At 43.1% G+C, this 24,176-nt stretch overlaps 4 protein-coding genes across 7 annotated transcripts in view; 2 read left to right on the forward strand and 2 right to left on the reverse strand.

Annotated features, from left to right (window-relative positions):
* On the reverse strand, nucleotides 1-1,281 carry mzt1 (mitotic spindle organizing protein 1). Its single transcript, XM_086046129.1, has 3 exons — nucleotides 974-1,281; nucleotides 741-886; nucleotides 1-583 (listed from the first exon to the last, which is right to left on the reverse strand). The coding sequence occupies exons 1-3, from the start codon at nucleotides 1,023-1,025 to the stop codon at nucleotides 560-562; spliced, it is 222 nt and encodes a 73-aa protein (XP_085902255.1). The 5' UTR covers nucleotides 1,026-1,281; the 3' UTR covers nucleotides 1-559.
* Nucleotides 1,270-13,113, forward strand: bora (bora aurora kinase A activator). 2 transcript variants are annotated; one of them, XM_086046126.1, is made up of 12 exons: nucleotides 1,270-1,420; nucleotides 1,909-2,052; nucleotides 2,142-2,248; nucleotides 2,334-2,379; nucleotides 2,922-3,000; nucleotides 3,087-3,128; nucleotides 3,204-3,260; nucleotides 3,331-3,590; nucleotides 4,218-4,371; nucleotides 4,995-5,518; nucleotides 6,325-6,465; nucleotides 12,900-13,113. In XM_086046126.1, exons 2-12 carry the CDS (start codon nucleotides 1,909-1,911, stop codon nucleotides 12,972-12,974), a joined length of 1,629 nt encoding a protein of 542 aa, XP_085902252.1. In that variant the 5' UTR covers nucleotides 1,270-1,420; the 3' UTR covers nucleotides 12,975-13,113. The 2 variants fall into 2 exon arrangements, with proteins under 2 accessions (XP_085902252.1, XP_085902253.1); XM_086046127.1 differs by lacking the exon at nucleotides 12,900-13,113 and adding an exon at nucleotides 7,219-7,902.
* Nucleotides 7,392-17,611, reverse strand: dis3 (DIS3 exosome endoribonuclease and 3'-5' exoribonuclease). Its single transcript, XM_086046118.1, has 21 exons — nucleotides 16,262-17,611; nucleotides 14,965-15,122; nucleotides 14,706-14,890; nucleotides 14,556-14,629; nucleotides 13,537-13,704; nucleotides 13,009-13,173; nucleotides 12,820-12,933; nucleotides 12,455-12,592; nucleotides 12,220-12,366; nucleotides 11,988-12,104; nucleotides 11,808-11,909; nucleotides 11,618-11,682; nucleotides 11,451-11,535; nucleotides 10,594-10,721; nucleotides 10,412-10,498; nucleotides 9,834-9,990; nucleotides 9,411-9,625; nucleotides 9,071-9,239; nucleotides 8,659-8,817; nucleotides 8,471-8,593; nucleotides 7,392-8,368 (listed from the first exon to the last, which is right to left on the reverse strand). Exons 1-21 carry the CDS (start codon nucleotides 16,478-16,480, stop codon nucleotides 8,300-8,302), a joined length of 2,844 nt encoding a protein of 947 aa, XP_085902244.1. The 5' UTR covers nucleotides 16,481-17,611; the 3' UTR covers nucleotides 7,392-8,299.
* The window catches only part of pibf1 (progesterone immunomodulatory binding factor 1), a 24,508-nt gene continuing 15,661 nt past the window's right edge, over nucleotides 15,330-24,176 (forward strand). Inside the window, exons 1-11 of one of the 3 annotated variants that reach the window (XM_086046120.1) lie at nucleotides 15,330-15,486; nucleotides 17,376-17,672; nucleotides 18,569-18,669; nucleotides 18,741-18,939; nucleotides 19,009-19,128; nucleotides 20,478-20,611; nucleotides 21,180-21,288; nucleotides 21,948-22,067; nucleotides 22,142-22,203; nucleotides 22,281-22,406; nucleotides 22,486-22,584. In XM_086046120.1, the coding sequence (XP_085902246.1) occupies nucleotides 17,412-17,672; nucleotides 18,569-18,669; nucleotides 18,741-18,939; nucleotides 19,009-19,128; nucleotides 20,478-20,611; nucleotides 21,180-21,288; nucleotides 21,948-22,067; nucleotides 22,142-22,203; nucleotides 22,281-22,406; nucleotides 22,486-22,584 (1,331 nt within the window). In that variant the 5' untranslated portion in view covers nucleotides 15,330-15,486; nucleotides 17,376-17,411. Of the gene's footprint in view, nucleotides 15,487-16,311; nucleotides 17,673-18,568; nucleotides 18,670-18,740; nucleotides 18,940-19,008; nucleotides 19,129-20,477; nucleotides 20,612-21,179; nucleotides 21,289-21,947; nucleotides 22,068-22,141; nucleotides 22,204-22,280; nucleotides 22,407-22,485; nucleotides 22,585-24,176 lie in introns of those variants that run through there. The other 2 variants (XM_086046121.1, XM_086046119.1) reach the window with 2 other exon arrangements.

The raw sequence follows: 24,176 nt of genomic DNA on the forward strand, positions 1-24,176 counted from the left end.
TTTCCACTGTACTTCAAAATGTTTTATTCATGGATTTCTATTTTTCCTGCGTTTGTTTTGTGACCATTTTTTCTAGCTGATGATGATACAGCATGAAAACAATAACTCAACAATTTTCCATCTACTGTAATACTGAATATATGATTTATAAACGGATGTCTTCACTTTAATATCAATCTCTTGACAGTCGTTGCACATCTTCAACCTGAAGTCAATAGATTGAAAGAAGGGTGTCACAGCACCACCTAGTGGCATTTGACTATGTTTTGATTTAGACATTCATACACAATATTTACAAAATACATAAAAGCAAATAAATGATACTTTTAGAACATTCAAAATTAAACACCATAAAGAATTATTATGGATGACAAGTGTTTGCTTGCAACTCATAACTAGCGGATAGTGCTATTTTTAAGGGATTCAAATTGACTAACATCTGCGCCCAAGGGCAGGATGGGATCAGGAGGGAAGAGAGGGAGGCCGTAATGGCCTGGAGCTTCCATGGTGCAAGAAACGGGTCCATTCCAGTTAGAACACCAAATTGAAAGTTTCATCTTTAGTTCGTGCAGTTTTCGGGAGCCTGTAACACAAAATAAAGACAATGTTCGATCACCACAGTGACACTTTGTTCAGTTTACATTCAATCACACACCATTTAACTACATGGGTGCCCTCTTCTCTGTTACGTGTAAGGATTTTGACAGAACAGTGCTCAACTCATCATCAAGCCCGTGTACCTTGAGAGTCTCGGAGGCTTTCCTCAGCTCCTTGATGACCGAAGACAGAGCTTCTGGGTTGATGCCCTGCTCACACAATCTCACACAGATGGACAGAGACTCCATGTCCAGGCCAGTATTGAGCAGCCTGGAGATCTCGAGTAACACTGGTGGGAATTTACAAGGAAAACAGACGTGATAAACCAGGCAAAGCAGGCAATTAGACAACAAAGGTGTCAAAGTTTCACTCTTACCGTCCATAGTCTCCCGGACTGCATTCAGGTTAGCACTCGATGCACTTGCCATGGTCCTGAATGGAGTTAGCCAACTTGCTAGCGGAAAGCTATCGAAGCACTATTCGGACCCCACACGAGAATATTAACAATTTAACCAAACGAGTATAAATGATTTGAACATTTCCAGGACATTTTATGAAAGTTATGTCTTTTGAAATTAGACGACCGAACAATCGGCTCGCTGCAGATGTTTAGCCTGCTGGATTTAGCGTTGAGATTAGCAGGAAAGGGATATGACGACCGAAAGCACTGATTGGTTGTTGCGGACTTCCTAGAACGTTTCTATTGGCTGGCGGGTTGCGAGGGCGAAATTGAAATAGCGTCCAAAAACGCCTCACTAGCATTAAACACGCGTCCTTCATTCACTGGTGGTTGTGTTATCAAAGTGCTTCATTGTTCGATGATGTAAGTATCACAAAAATTTTACATATCTACCGTATGGTTTTAGCTCAAAAGAAAATCGCGTCAAACGAAGGGTAACTTCTCGAACGAAACAAGGAAACGGAGGTAAGGTCTAAACAAGATGTCGTCTTCTAGGACAGTTTCCCCCCCAAACTTTTATACATCCAAGGTTCATATTTTACTTTAGGAAACTATCACTGCACTCCACCATAACGAAAATCTCATTTAAAAGTATGTAATATTGACATAATGCTCATGTGGGGCATTCGATTGTCCAGCCTTTCACCTACGTTACAGGCTTAGATGGATGAATAAAGATACATTATTTGTAGTGAATTTATACATTTTCAGACCAGTTAAGTGAAATTGTAGAACTCCCCCTGGGACATTTGGTGATCTTTCATGTTATGTTTCATGGCACACTAATATGCACACTTCTAAGCCATTTTTGAAACATGCCGTTTTAGTTGTCTTTACTTTAACTATCAAAGATGGGTGACCACCCGGAGCCACACGTCACTCCAGAAACCCCAGGGAGACCCTCAGTAAGGAATCCATTTGAAAGTCCCAACGACTACCGCCACCTCCGCGAGCCCCTGGTTCCCAGTCCATCCGTTTTCAAGTTATCACAAGCTGTAAGTCACGTCCATTCATCCTGCCCACATTTAATAGTAAATGCTGTTGTATTATATTGTGTCTGAAATTGTCACCCACTTTGGCACAGGCTCCCTCCGGGTTCAACTGGTCAATCGACGATATGGCCAGTCTTCTTCCAGTGCACATAGATCAAGAGGATATTCAGCGACAGTCATTTTACCTCAGCCAGACAAGGTACTTAATTGAAAAATGGATGAAATTCCTCCAGGTAGGGTATTAAATTGGCTTAAAAGTATATTTTTCTTCTTGTAATCTCAAGGATGGACTCGGACATTGAAGAAAAGCGTCAGAATGCTATTGAGCAGGTATGTTGCGACGCAAGGTGAGACAATTGATACATTTTTACACAACATTTGTCATGCCACATATCATAGCTACTGTATGTGTGCTATATTAAGGCCATGCAAGCCCTATTAAAGCTTTATGTGTCACACATTGATATAGTCAAAATGCCTATCCACCATTTTTTTTATGCCACTCACCCTGGTAAGGGTTGTGAGTAGTTGAAGCTAATCCAAGGATCTGCCATTAGACAAAGGCAGATTACACCCTAGATTGGTCATTTCACTTTCGGTTACTGGTTTGGTCATTATTTTCCAAAGTAAAAGCAGATGTTTGCAAATATCTTGTTTTGAAGAAACACAAAAGATACCATAATCAGTTTGCTGTCATGAAGGACAACAGAAACTACTACCTCACCTCTTGCCCAAAGTCTGGATTAAGATAACTCACCCGCAACACTAATGATGAACTCTCTGGATGGAGGAATGGCCATATATTAAATAATTAGTATGTAGATGTACTCTGTAAAGTAAACAATTAATGTATTGTCTGTATCCTGATCTAGTTTTTTACCAAGGGAGGAATTGTACCTTCGCCATGGTCTACGTCAGACACCCGGAGAGCCCCTCGCATGTATAAGACTGGTATGCTTTCCCTCCATTTGCTTTCTTGACAGTATCTGCGTTCAGAAGTTTATTTTTCATCTTCGCATATTGTTGTGCATCCTCAGGGTCTCTGTCTCCGATGATAGAGGAGCCAGAGAAAAAATCAGGTCGGTACTTTTTCATTAAGATGGGAACTTGTCTTTTGCCTTCACCGTTAATTAACTTTTAAGTTTGTGTTGCAGTTGCCTGTCAGACGAGCCTCTCGTTACCGGTGGCCTTTGATTTGGAGAGACTTCTAGGTAAGCCGATAACATCTGAAGTTCGGATGTTGGGTGATTTCGCCATCATGTCACGGTGTTCATCTCCTAGGGGAGTATTACCGCAGTGAGGAAGCAGCGAGCGACGGCTCTCAGGAGAGCCTCAGCCAGTCCTCTTTGAGGCGTAAACTTTTCCTGGATGGCCAAAGCAGCTGCAGCTGCAGCGGCTCCGACAGCTCCAGACCATCGAGCCCAGAGAGAGGGCATTATCGGGAGGAGAGGCTGTTGACCCAGGGAGAAGATTGTGTGGGACAAGCTGCCATGTTTTCATCCCCTTTATCGTGTGGGGCGTCTGCTTCAACGCCCTCTACAGTAAGTCAAAAACGCAAATTATAATGGTAGCTTGGGTTACAAGCCTTTGCTTGGTCCTTTTTTTCCCTCCCTTTTTTAAAAATGTCCTTTGTTGCAAGCAAGCTTCAGATATGCCACCAAGTGAAGTGGAAAAAAAAAGGAAGTAACTGAGGTGCTGAAATGGCCTCACATGTGGGCAAGGAGAACTGCTGTCACCGATGCACTTTCACCTCATGTATGAAATTTTATTTCAAGATTTATTTATTTATTTACACACATTACAACATAACCCAAAGATAATGACGTTCGTTCACCCCCCCCCCCCCCCCCCGCCCTAATATCTTTACTGTTAGTGGACCAAAAAAAGTTATTTTATTCATTAGAGACTTTTCAAAATATTGATCGGCCAATTCATTTTATTGTGCCAAATATTGGTATCAACCTTAAAAAAAACCCTCCATAACAGTTGGTTTCTAGTTTTGTGTTCTTATATGGAACAGTGCTATTTACTTTATGAAAAACACAATAAAAATGAGATCTTATATACAAGTGAATTGGCTTGGTGACAGAACAAATCTAACTCGGGAATCAAGGGACCAACTTAAACATTGAATGTAAAGCAATATCATTTTTTGCACTGCTCTGCAGGGTCAGTTCTCATCCAGTCCCATCCAGACTGGCCGCTTCCGGGACTGCAGCAGCGTCAGCCTGCTCTTCCCTGATAGGTCATCGCCTGCCGACACGGCCTCTCCCACCGTTTCACCCATCGTTGCACATACCCTGTGCACACCCACAGGCCCAGGTATGATACTGAACTCTCTATTCATTTTCTATAGCATTAAAAAATATTTAAAAGTATCGAAACAAACAGCGACTATGAAAATCTGTCAAACCGCGAGTATGCGGGGTTCGACTGTATTTACATTTGGGTACTCGTCTAGCCTAAAAAGCTTATACAGGCTCACCATTCAGGTCAACCGTGCATCAACAGCTGAGATATCAACTACCAATCTGAGAAAGCTTTTTTTTTCTTTTTCTTTTTGTGCAGAGTACGTGAAACCAATTAGGTCTGATTTTTAAAAAAAATTTTTTTTTAGGCTGCTTAGTACAGTGGTGAAGAGCTCCTTGTTTTCTTTTACATCTAGCTAGAATAGCAGGTTTAGAGTGCTCCCTGTTCTTTTTTGTCAGTGTCCTTAAATTTTTGTTTTTATGTTTAAAGCATTTTAAATAAAATGATTTGGAAGTGCAAACTAAAGTGATGGCTGTAAACAGTGAATGGAAAATATTTTGCAACTTTCAAATAAAAAGAACATTTAAAAAAAAAAAAATCTAATTTGGCCCTGAAGCACCAACATTTTCCCACCCTGCTCTAAAGCTCATGCGTGATGCATTTTTTTTTTGTTTTTCCTTTGTGATCTTCCTCAGCCGAGTGGAAGCGACCTTGCAGTTTGACTCCCCACAGCATCCCCTTGGATGTGGGCGTCGCCTCCTTCACCATGAGTCCGGACGTGGAGGGCTGCTCTCCCATCCGTAGCTGTTCTCCGCACCAGTGCCGTCCCCGAGCCAATCCCAGGCCTCGATTCCGTTGCTGCACCACCCCGCCGCTCATCGCCCCGGTCCTCAATCCCAAGCTACCAGACGCCCAAGAGGCCGAAGACCCGCCGTCCGAACCCTCGATGGAGTCGAATGGCGCCTCCCCTCTGCCTCGAGACAATAGTGCTCCTGACGCGGGGAGCTTTGCTTTCAGTGATACTGTGAAGATGGCGACCGAGCAGGAATTGAGGATGGAGGGGAAACTGGAAGAAGAGGACGAGGAGGGAGACAACAGGGGCCTCTCTGGACGGCTGACGAGCTCTCGGATGGCCAATGTGTCGGCCACAGAAAGCTCTCAAATGTGTCTCTCTCTTTTGACGGAGCGCAGCAGTATACGCTATGATTCCAGTATGCAGGTTTGTATTTTTATTAACTTTTTTAGTATGGCATTTTAGTTTTTATGGTAGAAATTCCATTTCAATTCAGTTCCATTCATTTATCTGTAATTAACCTTGAATAATTTTCTTATGAAAATGATGATTTTCCTGCTTTTGTTTCTGCTGTATCATAAAAGCCTGAACATCAGAAATTATTGTTGCTTAAGCAAAGGTAGGGGTGGCCGAGTGTACAGGCCTTATTTTTACGGTATCGGGTCATCGTGAAGGTTGCCGATACCGGCCTCTGATACCAAAGGCAAAAAAACAATTGACATTAATAAATCCTCATTGGCAGTAGTTGGCGTAGCTGCTGCAGCAGTTTCACGCATCGGTGAATCATCATCTGTGTCAGAAAGGAAGGTCTTTGATCACAATTTTTTGGCATTGTGTTAAATGAAATGAAATGAAAATTAATGAAAAAGCACTAGACGTATCGGTGAGCACTCAGGGTCAATACTTGTCCTGGTAACGGTCTGAAAAAAAAATAGTATCGAACATCCCTAATCAGTGTCATATTAAATAGCTGCAGGTCTGTGCTGACTCCCATTTAACATAAGTTTGAATAAAAACCACATTATCTTTTGAAAATATTGAAAAATAAATGAGGTTGTTTGTCACATAAATGGTCAAAACACAAAATCACAAAAACATGGCGTTTCAATGGGTGTGTAGACTTTTTATTTCAACTGTACATCTCACCAGCTGGGATAGGCTCCAGCTCACCTGGGTCTTTGTCTTTTAAAAAAAAAAAAAAAAAGCAAAAGTGTGTACTTGTCCTTGTGTAGGTGGACAGCGGCTACCAAACGACCTCGACGACAGCCGGCAGTCTGATCGACGGCCTCGCCTCGGACTATCACGGCAAAGAGTCCTTCAGCCCCAACCTTGACGAAGACACCTCCCACTTCACAAAAACCTCTCAAGTCAAGGTACTGGAATGACCAGAACTGCTCTCACACACTCTTACCGAAAAAAGAACTCTCCGTGCTACACTAATGAATTGGTTTGGCAAATTTTTAAGCAATGTTTTTGTGGATTTTTACATTTGCTATACATGCAAGTCCGAATTTTGGGTTAATAACCTTCGGTGTAGTGCCACGCAATGTGCCGGCCAGCACTGAGCTCTACTGGATGAGATGCAGCATATTTTAAACAAGAAGAGGCAGAGAAGGTCTTGAACTACTGTAAGCTCCAGAAATAATCATTTCCACCAAGCACACAGAATACGTGCCTGTGAGTATTGTTGTATACTCAGTTTGTACAATATGTTGCTGCACCGTGTTCAAGCAGCAGTTGTTTCATAATTACCTTAACATCTACGCTAATTTTCGTTGCATTTGGTGGCGTTTCACCTTAAGTTACGTTAGCGTTTTGGTGTTTCAATGTTTTTTTTTACTTCAACTGCGATTGACATAACTTGAAGCGGGCACGCTTTGTCACTTATTTGGAGAACAGATGCTAAGGAATACTTTAAAAAGTGTTTTGGTTTAAATGTGTTTAAAGCCAGTTGGTGGAGTAAAACAATAAACAAAAGCACTTTCTTATATATGGTCTGTAGCTGTACGGGCTTTCCGATTATTGCAGGTGTGTCTGTAATTCATTCCCTGCAATCAACTGTCATTGTAACTCATTTAACTTCTTAACACACTCTTGTTGACTTTTTTTTTTTTTTCCTTTTCCAGGTGTGGTATCATCACTGAACTGTTTTACACATCGAAAAGGACACCCACTTCTTGCAGCTTTTTTTTTTTTTTTTAACAGTACGTTAGTTCCCCACAAGTGTTATTGGAGGCATTAAATGAGGTTGTACAACGGGTTATCACACAGCAGTGCTGGCACATCAGAAGATAAGTAGTGGGGAGGAGGCTGCAATTTTATTAGGTGCTGACACAATCATGCAGGAAATATCAGATTTGTACTGTATGTTTTTTAAGGAAAACGTATTACAATGACTTTTACGTATGTATTTTTTTAACTCTAAAGTAAGGATCAGGTGACTTTTTTTTTTTTTTTTAAGTATACCACTAATTACAAATGATGAATACTGAAATAAATGTATGACTGACTTGCATGCTCTTTAATGTATTTGTGATCCTGCATGTTTTTGCTTCCTGAATTTAGTCACAGAAATCAAGAGTGAACAGTACTTCGTCACTTTACTGAATGCCAACATGACAATCTTGCATAATGTTGCTGGTTAGGTTAGCACTTCTTTCCGTGACACTGTGAGCGATGGACTGAAGGTTTCTATTCATTCACAAACAAGACCGAGCGCCTACTGTGGTACATCATAGAGCAGAAATTGTAACCAACTCCTACTGAAATCCATGATGCTGTTTTTCTGGGCATTAAAAGAAATCCTCAAACACCATCTGTTCATCATACATTTGTAACATCAATATACACATACTCACTCTCGCTTTCTTTCACGTAAGGGGTTTGATTACACCTATGAAGTATTCCGTTTCCTGGGGTCACTTGAAAGGCGCTTCATGTACAGTATGCTGTTATTAACTTAAGTCATCTAATGGTGTTTAAAGTTGGTGTTAAAATGACAAACTTACAATAATGTCATAGGGGGGTAGTGAAGCAGACTGCCTCTCACAAAAATTCATTAAAAAATAGTTTAGATATCACTTACAGATATAAAAGTTTTTAAAATCCACATATAAAACCCCTTTGAAATGCAAAAAACATATGTATGGCAGTTTTATTAAATCATCCAAAGAATCTTGAGTCTAGTTCTTGATGCAACGTGGCAGCTCAATGGTCCAGTTTGGGCTTCTTGTTTTGTATTTCAGCGGCTGTGGCCGAAACACTCACACCCGCGATCTGAAGGGAAAATAGAGAGGAGGTCACTTGGGGAAGATGGCGTCTTTTTAGCTGCTAAGCCAGCTGTGGGCAAATGCGCTGACTGGTGAAGTCAATTCTTACCACAGGCTCGGTCAAGGCCATGCGTATCTTCTGGTGCTGAATGTTTGAGTCGTCCAGGCTGACGGTAACCTTCACCCGGTCAAATATACGGAAGGTGTGCTGCTCCACAGTCAGAGACGGACCCTGAATACAGAACGCCGTTGCGGTTAAACAGCAGAACCTCATAACACGCATTGCGCCTTTATTACCTCCTCATCAAATACGAGGTTAGGGCCACTCTTGTCCTTGCTGTTGAAGAAGACCGTTCCCTCCAGGCCGAACTTGGGGATGAGGACGATGATGGCGTTCTTCCTCACAAATAGGACGAATCCTTCCTCGCTCAGGACGCCTCGGCTCTTAAAGAACAACTGCAAAGAGAAAAATAACGGACTGCTATTAAGTACTACGCAGGACATATTTGTTTTTGTATCATCTGCATTTCAACTAATCAGTGATTCTCAAAGTGTGACACGCAAAAGAATCACTGCTTGAACACAGTTGAGTTGTATTTAACTTTTAAGTACAATACATTAGCATTTCCTATTCAATGTATGTATTTACAATTCTTATTTGAACCAGAAGTGGACCTAATTTACACAGGGACTAGTTGAGTGCGTTTACCTGTGTGTGGAAGGCCACAGATGCCCTCTGAGCGTACTGCGACATTTTGTGTCTGTAGTTGAGGCTGTTGCACAGCGCCGATAGTTTGTGTTTGTCCGTCAAATCGGGGTAGGTGCCGTCTGCTCCGATGGTCACGGCCAGAAGGCGGTGCACCATGATGTCAGCGTACCTGCGCACCAGGAGGGTGATGTTGACATTTAGTCGGGAAAAGGTCGAAATATTCTTTTTATTTTTTTTTAAATACCTCCAGGTGGCAATTTATTTATTTGAATACGTTTTCAATTCAGGTTGGCTGCAGTCAGTCACAAAGATCTACCTTGCAGTTGAGAGAGAGTTATACCTTCGAATGGGCGACGTGAAGTGCGTGTAAATGGGCGAGGCGAGACCGTAGTGGTGGAAGTCGCTGTCCATGCCAGAGCAGAAATAGACGGCCTGCATCATGCAGCGAGTGGCCAGGATACGCAGCAACGTGTTGAAGTACGCAAAGCCGACCACATTGGCCGCTTCCAGCGAGTCGGCCAGCGCCTTGGCCGAATCCGTTCGGAGCTCCACATCCTAAATCATAAAAACAAACACAAAAATTGTCCAATTTTCTAGTGGAAAACATGGGAAGGTTGATGCATGCAGAGCAGACCCTCTGAACACAATCTGTTCCAGGAGAAAGCTCTGTATTTATTATATGTGTGTATCTATCAGGATAATAGAGGGAAGCCTTCGTATTGTTGGATCTTTACATGCAGCTGATGAACAGGTCTTGACCCACCTTGGACTTTGCTGCCTTCAGTAGAATGTCATAGTTGGAAGGCGGCGGTGCCGGATGCTTCCGCAGCAGGGCGCACTCGGCAAACTCGTCGTAGATCTTTTGGGCCACTGAAATGTTGGCCAGCAACATAAACTCCTCCACCATGGAGTTGGTCTCCCTGACGACCAAGAGACTCAATTACAGTTGTACAACAACATTTTTTTCTCAGTCAACTCAATTTACATACCAAATCAATTGTCCCCATTAAAATGCCATCAATCTGCTTTAGCGCCTCCCAAAAACATTGCAATTTTTTTGTTTGTTTTTTTATAAAGAAAACAAGAGAACGTAACATACTGTAGGTTTTGTAGTATTTGTGTGTGATGTGTGCCTTTAAGGGGTGTGGCCAAGAGAGTGACATCAGGGGCTGGAGTCTGGTTGTTTGAATTGTGGTCTACAGCAGCTCCTTGCGAGTGTTTTCATTTTGTATTTATGTTTTCATTTGTTTGACATTTGACCTACTGGAGACCCATTGGGCCATTTGTAAGTCAAGGTGACGCTGCATTTCTACGCAGAATGCAGTTTTTGAAAGTACTTACATGAGCTCTTTGGTCTGTAGCTCAATGGGGTCGTGGGTTTCACTATCCATGTGAAAGCGGACCTCCACGTTGGACAGCGTCAGCGCCCTGAAAGAGAACATTTACGGCGAGTTCTATTTTTTTGTCGTTAACTGTCAACTGCAGCGTACTGTACAAGCCACCGCTTTCGACGCGGCGCTCACCCTTTCTCGGTCCTGCGCTTCTTGAGGATCTTGGCGAGCTTGTTCAGGCCGCGCAGGCTTTTGGTGATGTCGTCGTTCTTGCCTGTATCGTCGATCCTCATCTGGGCCTCCGCGTAGGTCAGAGATGCCTGAATTGAACCGGTCACCAGAGTTGCAATCAAAAACTGTCAAATTGGGACTAGAAGCCATGACACCCCCAGCTTGAAGCTTATTTAATGATTTTCCTGATGGCGGGAGTGTCTATGCTTAGCTTCGATTTAACTTGCCAAAATCACATCTACTGTTCATGATTTTTTTTTTTTTTTCATGAGCTGCGTGTCAAATGGCCATTTATTGAAATCAAATCTACCCACATTGAAACATTTGGCGCATCAAGCGCACATTCTATTCTCATCATGCCCAAAACCAGTGGTTGACTTCACCATTAGGCAATCACCTTTATGTTCTTTTTTTGGGTGGGTGGGGGGGATCAATAAATGATTACTGTTTCAGTCTGTATGCATGCACTTAAAAACCCATCGAAACGCCGAGGTTACCATGATCGTTTCAAGTGCCCCCCTCGCTTCTCATGCAATGGACTATTTCATCTTCTTATCGTATATGTGCAGAATCGAGTGTAAAAAAACAAACTTATTGTGAGGAAAACGAGGTAGATTTATCCCAGTGGAGCAGTGAAGAGGAGAAAATGAGAGGAACAAGTTTTTCACAAAACTATTTTCGCTTTTGTTATTTTGTACTGTTTCCACTTGTTTTTACTTCCCTTAATAAGGTTGGCCAATTTGGGTTTCTCTCAATTGTATGATAGTGTGAAAAACGTTTATACTTAGTCAGTGTGAGTAGTTTACTTAATGACATACCTTGGAGTTGATGACACTTTTTGTGAAACGCGTTTTCAGAACTTCAGCCTTTTGATTCATCTCCCAGATAGATGAGAAAGCCAGCCTTGCAAAAAAAAAAAAAAACAGAAAGAGTCAGTTGGTCCAAAATAATTGGAGAGACAATGTTGCGGATAAGCGTCCCTAACCGGTCCACGTTGGAACGTAGCGAACAAAGATTGGAGCTCAGCAACTCTGGAACCATGTCGATCCTCTGCGGGACACAACACGCGCATGTGAATTGCCCAGCTAAAACACGACGACTTCATTCTACATCTACTGAATTTGGAACCCGTTCTCCGCATGTGTGTGCCAAGTAAACACTTGGATTCTCCTCACTTTCCCACAGAGGTAAACGGTCGTGCCTCGGTTGGCGGCCTCTTTGTCCAGAGCGTTCCCGGGCCTGATGAAGTGACTGACATCAGCGATGTGGACTCCCACCTACAGCAAACACACTTGATATCGCGTAAACGCGCATTACGTATACGGGGGGAGGCGGGTGGCGTACGAGATGTCTACCTCAAGGTTGCCGTTGCCCAACTCTCTACAGTGGAGTGCGTCGTCAATGTCCGTGCATCCGGGAGGATCCACACTGCACACGGTCAGATGCCTCAAGTCCTCCCTGCCCACCATGTCCTGTATGCACATCAAGACACACGTGGGCAAAAATATTGAGACACCTTTTAAATCAGCTGTTGGATTCTTTTTTTTTCTTTTTTACTACAGCAAAGACTGGAAGGATGTCATTTACCTCTGGTTTGATGCTCCATGGCATTTTGGGAAGAAAACCGAGCACAGCCTGAGAGAAGGCCTGATGGGGAACGTCGTGCTCCAACAGCAGGACTTCCTCTTCGGTCTCCTTCCCCCCCGCCGCGCCCAAAGTACGGACAAAGTGACCCTAGTGAAAAGGAAAAGCCAATCATAATTTACCATCCATATCACATCCGTTGACTTCAGTGAGGTAAATGTGGACGGCATCAGCTCACATTAGGATATCTGGAGTCTTTGGGCCAGCCGTCGATGGCCACGATGATCCTCTGGCCCGCTAATGTGGACGCTTGGCGGGTTTCGATGCGGATGCGTGGAATGCAGCGGTCGGCCGGCGTGAAAAGGTGCCGCGTCGACTGAAGGAAAAAGAAGACACCATGAGTGTGGATGCCCGACCTCCAAAAAAAAAAAACAACGGGCAGTAAGTCTTAACGTGTGATTGGGCGTTTAATCGGCTTTAAATCGATTCATTTCAGTTCATTTGTGTTTTTTTTCCTTTATGATCCATTTTTTTTCTTAGAGATATGTAGACAACAATAATAGGTACAAGATTCTCCATCGCCCAACCAAAGTCTAACATTACCTCTTTGATTTGGGAGATATTGAGCATGCCACAGAAGGGCCTCCAATTCCTCTTGATGATACCCACTATCTTGCCCGTAGGCTTCCTGTCGACATCCCCTGTGCAACTTCTCAGCTGCCCACAATCAGAGAGACCATCGTCAAGCAGAGAAGTAGACTCAAAACCGGACTACTGCCAACGGCAACTCACAGTATCCTCCTCCTCTTCTTCTTCGGTGGCGTCGTCTTTGGCCGAGCCCACATCCTGCAGCATGACGGAAGACGGCGCCGCCCACTGACTGCGCGGCAACAACTGCACGGCGACCACATCTTGGTGCACGGCTCTGTTGAGGTGCTGAAGGCCCTGGATGAGAACCTGGAGGGATGTAAAAAAACAAAAACAAAAAATTCGGTTTAACATAAGCACACTTAAAGGTGACATTTTGTATGTACCTTGACTTAAGAGTTACATTTGTTCTGTGACAAAGCTCATAACTAAAGTTTATTTATATAACAAATAGGGATAAAAAAAATGAATCACAATCATGATTGAAATGAATTCCCAAACTACGGGGTGTGCGTTAATCACATGTTCCAAAAACATGTTGTGTGAAAAGGACTTTGCGTGAGCCCGTAATTAACACTTAAAAGCTAATTAGAACTTAACAGCTTGGTCAAGGAACAAATTCAGCTTCTTCGTCACGAAGGTCCAACTGTAAAAAGTGTTCCGATGACGTACCTCTGTGCTGTCTTCCTCGTCTTTTTGGATAAAAACTTTGGCCTCCAGGTAGTTGTCCCTGCTGGCCTTGAAGGTCCCCTGGAGGAAGGAGCCGCTTTTGATGCCGGCCTGGATCCTGGACAGCGGGAGATGCTCGGGGAACAACACCCTACTGCTGGTGATGTCGTTCTGGGGGCGGAAAGAGGCCATTTGCGATGTGGCGATAGCAACAAGTCAAGCTCAGTCAGCTAACCTCTAAGAATTCATTATGCGCGATCTTGCAATTACATCCAATCACAGCAAATTTTCTGCTAACTGGACTGCCTTGTTTCTGGTGCGAAGCAGCAGGCAGTAAACACTTTACGAGCGTGAAATAAAAGTTGATAGAGGCATAGTCGCCACTCCTATATAAACAAGTAATTTGTTCAATAAGCAGTGATCATCAAAGTGTGGTACGGGAACCACGTGTGGTACGTGAAAGTAATTTCATGTTAAAACCATACTTTTATGTTGCATTGGATTCAACTTTTTTTTTTTTTTAATCCAGTACAGTACATGTAAGTAAAGTTCAGTTGTATTGAACTTTTTTGTACATTTGCATTTAATCATTTAGAAGGTTTTCAATCATTTATTTACTTTTATGTGCAATACCTTTTTACTGAATCATTAATGAGGAACAGTTAAATTTTCCTATATTCAAGCACAATGGTAGTGTTCTAACTGTGCATAATGTTAAGCTTACAATAATATAAAACAGTTTTTCGGCCTCATTTTTATGAACACTCGAGCTTACTACTGTATATTCATGTGTTATTCGTAGTTACTGTAGCTTTTATTAATTTCCGCACGTGTGTTACCATTGTTAAACAAAATTCCAGGGACAAGGTGCGAAAGTGGGGTAAAGGAGAAACAAAATAGGTCAATGCTAATAATCCGCCTAGCAAAATCTCTCTCACTCAAAAATAAAAATCACAGCATCTATTGTGATTTTAGGCCCCAAAGAAAGCCTGAGGAAATCCAACAGGAACTGATTTGCTTACCTTGTCATCATTTGACAACGCCAGGCGATCCACAAGCTCGGGATTCGCTATCAGGCCCTTAACGTACTCCTCAACTAGCGTGGGAACAAACGACGCCTTAGTACACGATTATCACCGCCGCTTTCTAGCAATTCCAATCAAAAGGCTTACATTTGTACACCAAAAGACCGCTCTCTTGTGCCTTCTGCTTGTTAGCCAGGTCATTAGTTAGGAGCACCACCTTGGGGTCGTCCGGCTTTGCCAGGTGCTCGCTGTACCACTTGGCCGCCACGCGAATAGCTCGGTCGTTCTGGTCGTTGGCGCTCTCCCCCGGTTGGCGTTCGATAAATGTCTCTCTGTAGGAATAAAAGTGAAAGAATCTCGTTCGGACGGGAAGCCAAAAGAGAGACGTGGCGATGCACTTTGCTACCTGTGGTGCTCATTGGTGAATGTGTAGAAGCGTCTTTCCCCCTCATGGATGAGGTCCTTGAGGCGTTTGTAGACGGGCGCGCTGCGGTGGCGTACTTCCTGGAGAACGGTCTGGAGGATCACCACGTTACAAATCACCGGGTCCTCCAAAACATCGATCTGGGGGATACCAAAACGACGTGCATGAGTGCAAACAAACATTACACAGGAGTATTGCTGGCACAGTGTCACGTCAATGGCCCAGAATTATTATTTTTTTTAAATCACTTTGTGAATGGCCATTCGTCATTGCCGTTTATCATCGCCGTCAAATCTATGCTAATTTCTGTTAGCACTGTCTATGGCATTTAGCAATATAAGCTAACATTAAACTTCCAGACTTTCATGAAACACATTTGATTTTGTTGAACTGTTTGGTGTTTAAATAGACAATGTTTAATTCTCTTTTGTTTCAATGGTCAGGTTTACAGTCAACTGGGATGACAGCTTGAAGCAACCGCCTTTTATTTGGAGAACAGTGCAAGTGAGTCTTATTTCCCCAAAGTGATGTTATGTTTTTGACAGGAAGAGAGTGAAACAGGTGCTAAGCATTACTTTTAAAAGTATGTTTTAAAACATTTAAATATATTTAAGAGTGTGGGAGGGGTAGAACTATATGGTCGCTAACTCTATATTATGGATTTTTACCTATCGTAGGGGGTCTGAGATACATCCCCACAATAACATTTTGTTTTGATATGTTTCTTGATATATATTCATGTTAAATTTAAGACCATTTTACAGAATTAAGGAAAACATTATAGTCTTTAGTCAGAGGAAGTACATTTTTGGGGGGTGGGGCGCCGTATATTCAGGGATGTGCTTTACAACAGTGATTTGTGAAGTGTAGTCTCCCTCTAGTGGTATACCAAAGAATAACTGGCTAACTACCGCAGTTTAGTTGTATTTAACTTTCAGTTGTTTTTTTTTAATTAAATTTGCGCATTGCATCTTTTGTAAACACTTATTTTGGTACGATTCTTAGCAAAGCTTTAAGAGCATTGAACCATTATTTAAATACATTGTTTAATGCATTTCTAAGAGTTTTTTGTTTTCTTTTTGAGACACTCCACTTGGTGAAAAAAAAGTTTGAGAACCCCTGCACAAGATTATGTGTCATACATAGCAGCATATCACCACAGAACCAGAGCGAAACAGTGGAAATGTTTACAAATTCTGCCTTCCTTGTCTGGTTTGCAAGCTCGATTGACAGCCTGGTGCAACATCAGAATATTCTCCCGTCTTTGTTGTTCTCTTACCTGATGTAACACCACATTGGTGTCGGGGATGAGGTAATGCGAAAACGAGCACAAGTTGCTCTCGATGCACGCTTCTCTCTGCAGCACAGTTGACTCCTGGCGGCACTGATCGCATGCCTCGCTCCCACACCAAATGTCGTCTCGCAGATAATGCTCGCGCACTACTTTCATCACCCGGCCGCCCCGAGTCTTCTTAACGAAGGTTTTAGACTTCAACATGATGACGACGTAGATATTTAAAAAAGAGTTCAACTTAAGCGTCTTCGTCTACCATTTGATTGAAAGTAAAAACTGGAGGTCCCATGTGAGGATGTGAACGCCGTTCTGCGGGCCGACTAAAACAAACCACGGGTCTTTACAAGAGGCGTTCCTTTCTAATGCAACTAACGGAATTCACGGCGACATTGTTCTGGATGAGCGTTTAAGATATAAAATGCGAAAGGCAAACTTAGTATGAAAAAAACACCACAATATCACACGTTGTCGGCCATCCTAACAAAGCCGAGAAAGAGCAAACGCGGCTGGTAGCAGGTAGTGTCTAATCACACAGTGCCTCAATAGTTGGGAGGTAGTACTGCATTTGGTGTAAAGCACTAGAATGCACAAATACAACAACTGTTTCTTACGAGTAACTTACTAGTAGTACCACTTTTGGCCTAATAGTACGACCTTTAACTGCCTACATATTGCTATAAATGCTTGGCTTTCCAAACGGATATGCAAAAATAGTTATTGTACTTCGCGTATACTACAACAGGGGACGCTCTATGTATCAGTTTTATGCCCAACACTGAGGGTACATCTCATCTCACTTCTTGTAACTTAATAGCCCCTCGATTCTCGCTCCACCGTTTCCATGTTGGTTGAACGAAATCGAGGATGGAAGTTGTTGTAAATAAGATGTACCCCTAGACTGTTGTTGAAGGAAGCGGGACCCTTGAAAATAACGAAGTGTGTTTCTGACAGCTTAACTCTTTATGGCGTCTCGTTTGATGCTTACACAATATTTGAAAGGACGTTTGTAAATTCAATTAACATGGCGCTCCACCCGAGCTTTTTTCGGCGAGTTAACTTTGTTGTTCCACAAGCCAGCTCATTACTTATTGATCCTTAGCTTGTTAGCATTAGCTAGCTGGGCTGGAAAAAGAAAATGCCCCCAAAGAAGCCAAAGTCGAGTGCCGCCAACGTCTCCAGCTCCCTGGACCTGGAGTCGGAAGATGTCAGCCTGGAGACCACCGTGCCCACCGCCGAGGATGTCTCCTCGTCAGACGAGATGCGGCCGGGCTCGCAGAAGCTCATCCGACAGCTGATCGAGAGGAAGGAGCTGTTGCAGAACGTCCAGCTGCTGAAAATCGAGCTTTCCCAGAAGAACCTCGCCATAGATAGCTTGAAGGCCGACTACATGTCCAGGGTAACCCGAGCAGGGCGTTCTTCTCCATGCTTTTCTAGTTAATATAAAAACATGTTAAATTACCAGGTTATTGCGGTATTAAAAAAAAACAGACTAAAATGAAATGTATATAAAAATAATTTGATAAAAAGAAAACATCTTTTAAACATACTAAATTGCCACCATTTAATTGTCCCTCTGATGACCTCCAAATAGAGGTCATAAGTTCTAGAAGGCTTTTCCTGGCGTTTTTCTAGTCATATATTACAGTACAAGCCATGTTCCGCAGAGTTGTCACAGCATTAGAGAGTGTGCACAATTGTGCAACCGCTTTATAGATACACAGCGGCACAGCCCTACATCATTTTTGACACCCCTGGTAAGATGTGTCGTTTAGCTACTAATAAATTTCAGGTTTTATCTAAATAATATAGGACCACCATTCAAGATTAAAATCCAACCTTTAATTGAAGTGAAATTATTCAGTGGGGTAAAAAATCCCACATTACGAAATAATTCCTTTATATCAAATCATGTGTTCCTCAGTTATTAGCATCTCTGATCTCAATACTTTGTACAAGCCCATTTTGCCAACAAAACAGCACCTAATCTTCTCATATGATGTTTTACAAGATGGGGGAATACAGAAAGAGGGCTCTTTGACCATTCTGTGCACAATCTTGAAATTCTTTAGCGACCTGGGTCCTCACCTCTGCACACTCCTCTTTAGCTCACTCCACAGGTTTTTAATAGGGATGAGGCCCGGGGACTGATTGTGTGTCTGCTGAACCATTTCTACAATGTTTAGTATGACAGTATGCTTCTGCAATAAAACTTGAATTTATTTTAACGCTTTTAAAAGTTATATTTTAATACTCCTCCGTGTGTTATAGTAATGCTCTGTTGTTGTATTCTAGGTGGAGGAGTTGGACGAGAGACTGAATGACGCTCTCCATCAGAAGCAAGTGTTGGCGCTGAGGCTGGACAGTGAGCTGAAGCTCGCTCAGGAGGACAACAGGTGGACGTCACTACACTACGAACACAACGCTGTGCTATCAACGTATAGTGAATGCGAAATGTGGTGTTCAGAAAGCAGCAAGCTCTGCGCAAGAAGGAAGTGGACGGCATCCTGCTCCGCCAGCAGCAGCTGGAGGAGGCCAACCTGCAGATGCGCGAGAAGGCCGGAGAGCTGCGCCGCTCTCTCCGGGACTTGGACATGCCGCACGAGCGTTACCTGGAGCTTCGCGACCTCCCCGAAGACACCATGTCCATTCAGGAATTTGTGGCTGTGAGTTGCTTGCTACTCCTTTTATGAACTTTTCCTACATTTTGTTGTCCATTTCAATTACATTTGCAGGTGCGTTTTTACGAAGCGGTGACTCCGTTACGGGCTCAGGTGGCTGAGCTGAGTGTGAAGAAAGACACTTTGAGCGAAGACCTGGAGACGCAGCGGACACAAATGAAGGCTCTGATGGAGGTACTGCATTTTGCTTTTACATTGTACCCGTATTTACCGTGGGGAATACAATTCACACCCACCCGCAATACAGTTGTATTAGATAGATAGATTGACAGATAGATAATTTATCGTCAGATACAAGACCCGAAATTTGCTTTGCAGCTCTGTCATACTGTCAGTAACTGAACACAACATATAACAATCCATTGAAAAGCATTTTGCAATAGTTTTACTCCTCCCACATGCTTTTAATACATTCAAATGTATTAAAACACACTTTTTAAAGTGCAGTGGACCAATTTAAACTGGATTCGAATATTCATAAATTATAATTAAAAAAAAGAGGGGGTTCAAAATTTTTAAGGGCTTTTTTTTGTCATGCAGTGAGCATTCATTTCATTTCTTCATGGAAACGCATATTGAATAAATTTAATAAAATCGAATTTAATACACATGGTACAGCTGCGTGAACAAACAGCATACAACACTACTCATTGGCATATATCTCAACTATGAGACAATGACGATGACTGAAGCTTAGTTGAGGACCTTCTCTGACTCTTCTGCTTGGTGTAAATTACACTGCATTTATCACTTAAAAATCTGTGATATAAATGACGACCCGCAATGTAGCGGAAATTCACTGCATCAATATGTGCTCTTTTTTAGTTGTCTATTCTTTACTAAATTGCCCATGACCAATTAAATCTCTGATCATAATAACCGTGAGACATTTAATATTAGTGCAGGTTGTTGACACCCCGCAGATGAATTCACAGACATTCTCGCTTTTCATCTCTTTCATATCCCTTTTGAACAAACACACAACACAAATAAACACTATATCATATCAGCCATACCACGCTGCTTTTTTTTTTTTTTTTTTTTCCTTTTGGGTCTCAGGTTGTCAGAGATACTCAAGCGCCGCGTAAGCAAACAAACCTTCTCTTAAGTGAGTCTCGTAATTGTGATGAAGAATGTGATGTCAAAAGGTTTGGTTTCTTTAATGTATGCAACTTTAAAACAGCAACAAAATGCCAAGCGTTCCTCTCCCAGCGCTTTTAGCACCTATAAGCTCTCTTTCATGGCCTGCGGCTTCCAAAACGATGTTCCTGATGTAGAGAATCGCTCAACTAGTTGTTTGGCATTTTAACAGCCACCTCCCTCGGCTGATGCAGCACGCCAAGGGGTCGTAGCGGAGAGAATGTGACAACCTCTCATTAGTGATGCAAATTTGTATGTGCCCTTTGAATCAGACTGCTTCATCGCAACTTAATGACGTTTCGAGATGAGATATTTTCGACCACACATTTTCATCCTCTGATCTGTGTCTACTTTTAATTGTGATTCTATTTGTGCGTGTTCAGAGCTACGAGGAGGAGCGCCGTCTCCGCACGGAGCTGGAGCTGAGGAGCCAGCGACTGACGTTGGAGCTGGCTGACACCAAACAGCACATCCAAGACGGGGACTACCGCCGGGAGAACTACCCCAACATCAAACGGTGACAGCTTGTATATTGCTTGTGTGCAAATCCAGAGTGCCCACGCCATCAAGTATGAAGTGAGACAGCCAAGTTGTTAACTACCCATTTCTGAAAATGTGCCTGAGCCAGTTGTTTTGCTAAGTAAATAGTGTTGTGTCCGCTGCATGAGCCACATGCACAGATCCATCTGCACATTGACTAACAACACTGCTTTTTTTGAAAAACAGATGCTACGAGGGTCTGAAAAGTCACTATACATAGAAACGCTGTCACTAAGTTGGCAACACCGAGTAGGCCCCGATTTATTGCAACGTCTTAGCTCCTCCCCATCATGCTAGATTATGACAAGTGGATGTTTGTACAGTTTGACCCAAAAAATGTCAGAGACTTTTTATTAAAACACGAGGGAATGCTTATATTGTGGGTGAAAAAATGTCGCCTTGAAATTGCTGAGAGGGTTATGAATCTTTGGCTTGTTGTTTGTTGTGTCCTGTATTGCGTAATACTATAATTTATGCTACTTTATCTTAACACGGATATGCATATGTTGTAAGTTGATGTGTGTGTGCGATATTTTGTTTGCTAGTGAGCGTGACGTCCTGGAAGCCGAACTGAAGGAAGCGAAGAGACGATTCGAGACCCTAAACTTGACTCACGCTGCCCTCGGCAAGGAGCGAGAGACCCTTGGCAAAGAGGTGCGTCACCCAAGCCGAACACCGACGCATAATAACGTGCTGTGTGGCTGTCCCGCTTAGTGGATGCAATATCTTCACTGCAAAAACACACACACATCGTTCATCACTGCTTTGCCCCGTCGCTAAGCAGCAGAGGAGGTAGGAGGAAAGAGGAAAAGCGGTAGTAAAACAGGCCAAAATCCAGTTGTTGGAGGGTGAGGCAGGGCGAGAGGCTATTTGCATATTTGGTGTGGTTTTACCAAGAGTTTTAAGTCGGGCTTTAAACATTTAGACTTTATCTTGGAAAAGTACAACTTTGTTTTCACTTGAGTGTGACTTTTTATCCTGAAAAATACATCTCTGTTCTTGCATAGGGTGTCACATTTTCAAAACTTTATTCATCTTTTATTTTATGTATTTTTATTATTTTATGACAGCTTTTTTTTTTCTCGAACAAATATAAAAGCTTGCTATATTTTGCTATTTATCCCCTTGAAAACAGGCAACTTTTCCCATTCCCATGGCATTTAGGGGTACACACGGTAATTTTAAATTGGAATTCAGATTACGAGTGCCTTGAAAACAATTTGTCCCCCGTGAGGCATCGCCCTAAAGTTTGTTTTATTCGACTCTAGCTTCCCACCCCTACCACGCCCGCGTTGTTGTTTTTCGCCCTACAGATGGCGACATTGCAGCAGTCAGCCACGCTGCTGCAGAAGGACAAGGAGTACCTGCACAGGCAGAACATGGAGCTGAGCGTTCGCTGCGCGCATGAGGAAGACCGCCTGGAGCGCCTGCAGGTTGTTACAGTCTCGCACGACGGCGCCTTACGTAATCGCTCGGCCACGTCAAACTGCTTGTGTACCTGCTCCAGGTGCAACTGGAGGACACCAAGAAGGCCAGGGAGGAGGCCTATGAGAAATACGTCGCATCCAGGTCGGCACCTGCCGCTCGTTAGCCTCAAGTAGCCCCACCAACACTTGTCGTGGCTTTCGTTTTGCTTTCCGTTGCAGTGATCACTACAAGTCCGAGTACGAGCGGAAGCTGAGAGACGAGCTGGAGAACATCCGACTGAAGACGGGTCAGGAAATCGACAACCTCCAGAGAACATCCAGGGAGATGTACGAGAGAGAGAACAGGTGCGGCGTCCCCAAGTGTCATTTGTCCCTTTTCTGTGTTTGAAGATGCAAGCGTCTTAACCGTTTTTGTGTTGGGTAGAAACCTGCGCGAGGCCAGAGACAACGCGGTGCTGGAGAAGGAGCGGGCCTTTGCTGCCGAGAGGGACACTCAGTCGCGATACGACCAGCTTCTGGAACAGTACGTTTGACAGCACCGTATCGGCTAACTGCCGCATAGGCAGGCTCGGTTTACGGCGGTCCCGACCGGCATTTGAGGTTGCCGATAGGGCATGAGGAACTAGAGAATACGCCCTTTATATATATATATATATATGGCTTAAAGTCTTTTTTCCAATAGAAATATTTGCTACAATTGCATCAGCCTAGGCTAATCGGTGTTTGGAACAGAACTCCTTGGACCGTCAAATCGCCCGGTGGCTTATCTGATCTGACGGGTTAGGGTTAGGGACTGCTCATCAACCACTAGAGCGATCTGGAAAATGATGCCTTTACCAAGATCACTTTCAGTTTTCTTTTGCCGTCACAGAGAAGTATTCCTTGAAGACTGTATTTATGATTGTGGTTGTTATTTGGCAGTCGTGTGGGACTACCCTAAGAGGTGTTTCCAAGAAAGTGCGGCCTTATTTCGCTTCATCACAGGTGCAAAATACTTGAAGAACCTCAGTATCCTCAGCGCACCTCTGCACCGCCACAAACTGCAGCCACGTAAATAAACTTTTTGGATTGAGCTATCCCAATTTGGATCAGCACCAAATTGCCCACCATGATGAATACCCACCTTCATTTAGTCATTCAAAGGAAACAAATGTCTGTCTTGGGTGGTTAAGAGAACAAGAAAATGGACACTCACAAATGAAGAATCCATTTACTTCTCTTGACTATGTATTTACTTCCTGAAGAATGAAGACTCACGCCGTATATCCTGTATACATGGTGAAATGAAGGTGTGTCGTTACATAACAAAGCAACATAAGAGCAAGCTCGGACAACAACGTGCACCGCAACCTGAGCTTTTCATTCAATCAAAGCCTTTGCAGACGTCCACGTTTCTGTTAGTGAGAGACTGACCCTGGGCGAGAGGCGGGGCGCACTGGTCGCCAGCCAATCACAGGGCAAAAATAGAACCAATGAGCCTAAAATGCATGTTTTTGGAATATGGCAGGAGAGCAAACCTTGAGAGAACCAACACAAGCACAGAGATTCGAACCCGGATCCAGTGACGGTGATGCAGGCATGCTTCCGCAACGCTTTGTCCCAAAAATCATGGTTTCTGAGAGGTATTTAATTATACCAAGTATGTTTCCATTTCAGTAATAGTCAGGATGAATTTGTGATGACTTCCACCGTAGATTCGAACCCAAATCTCCAGACTGTGAGGCGGACACGTTAACCGCTATGCTGCCTCACTAGTTCATACGTATTTAAACGCACAGCATTTCACCCAAAAATGTCCGCCAAGTTCTCAGCATCAGTTTTCCGCCACGCTGCAATTATTAAGGGAAATGAATAAAGCAGTTATGTCTGTTGCCAAACAAGCTACAGAATGATGACGACACAAGATATTTACAAATGCAGTGCCTCCGTCGAAGCTAAAAGCAGGATCTTAAATGCCTCATATGCGTTGTCCTCATTAAATCAGCCATGCAAGCATTTTGGCAAACGTCAGCAGGCTGACTTTCGTCGCAGCTGACGGTAAAAGTCAGCGTGAAGGTTACTTCCTGGTTGTGGTTTAAACAGCAGAAACCTCGGAGACGATTTGCCTGAGGACGA

This window comes from Filicampus tigris, chromosome 11 (assembly GCF_054856515.1).
Source record: "Filicampus tigris isolate MCC_2025a chromosome 11, RoL_Ftig_1.0, whole genome shotgun sequence".
In the NCBI taxonomy this organism is placed as follows: Eukaryota; Metazoa; Chordata; class Actinopteri; order Syngnathiformes; family Syngnathidae; genus Filicampus; species Filicampus tigris.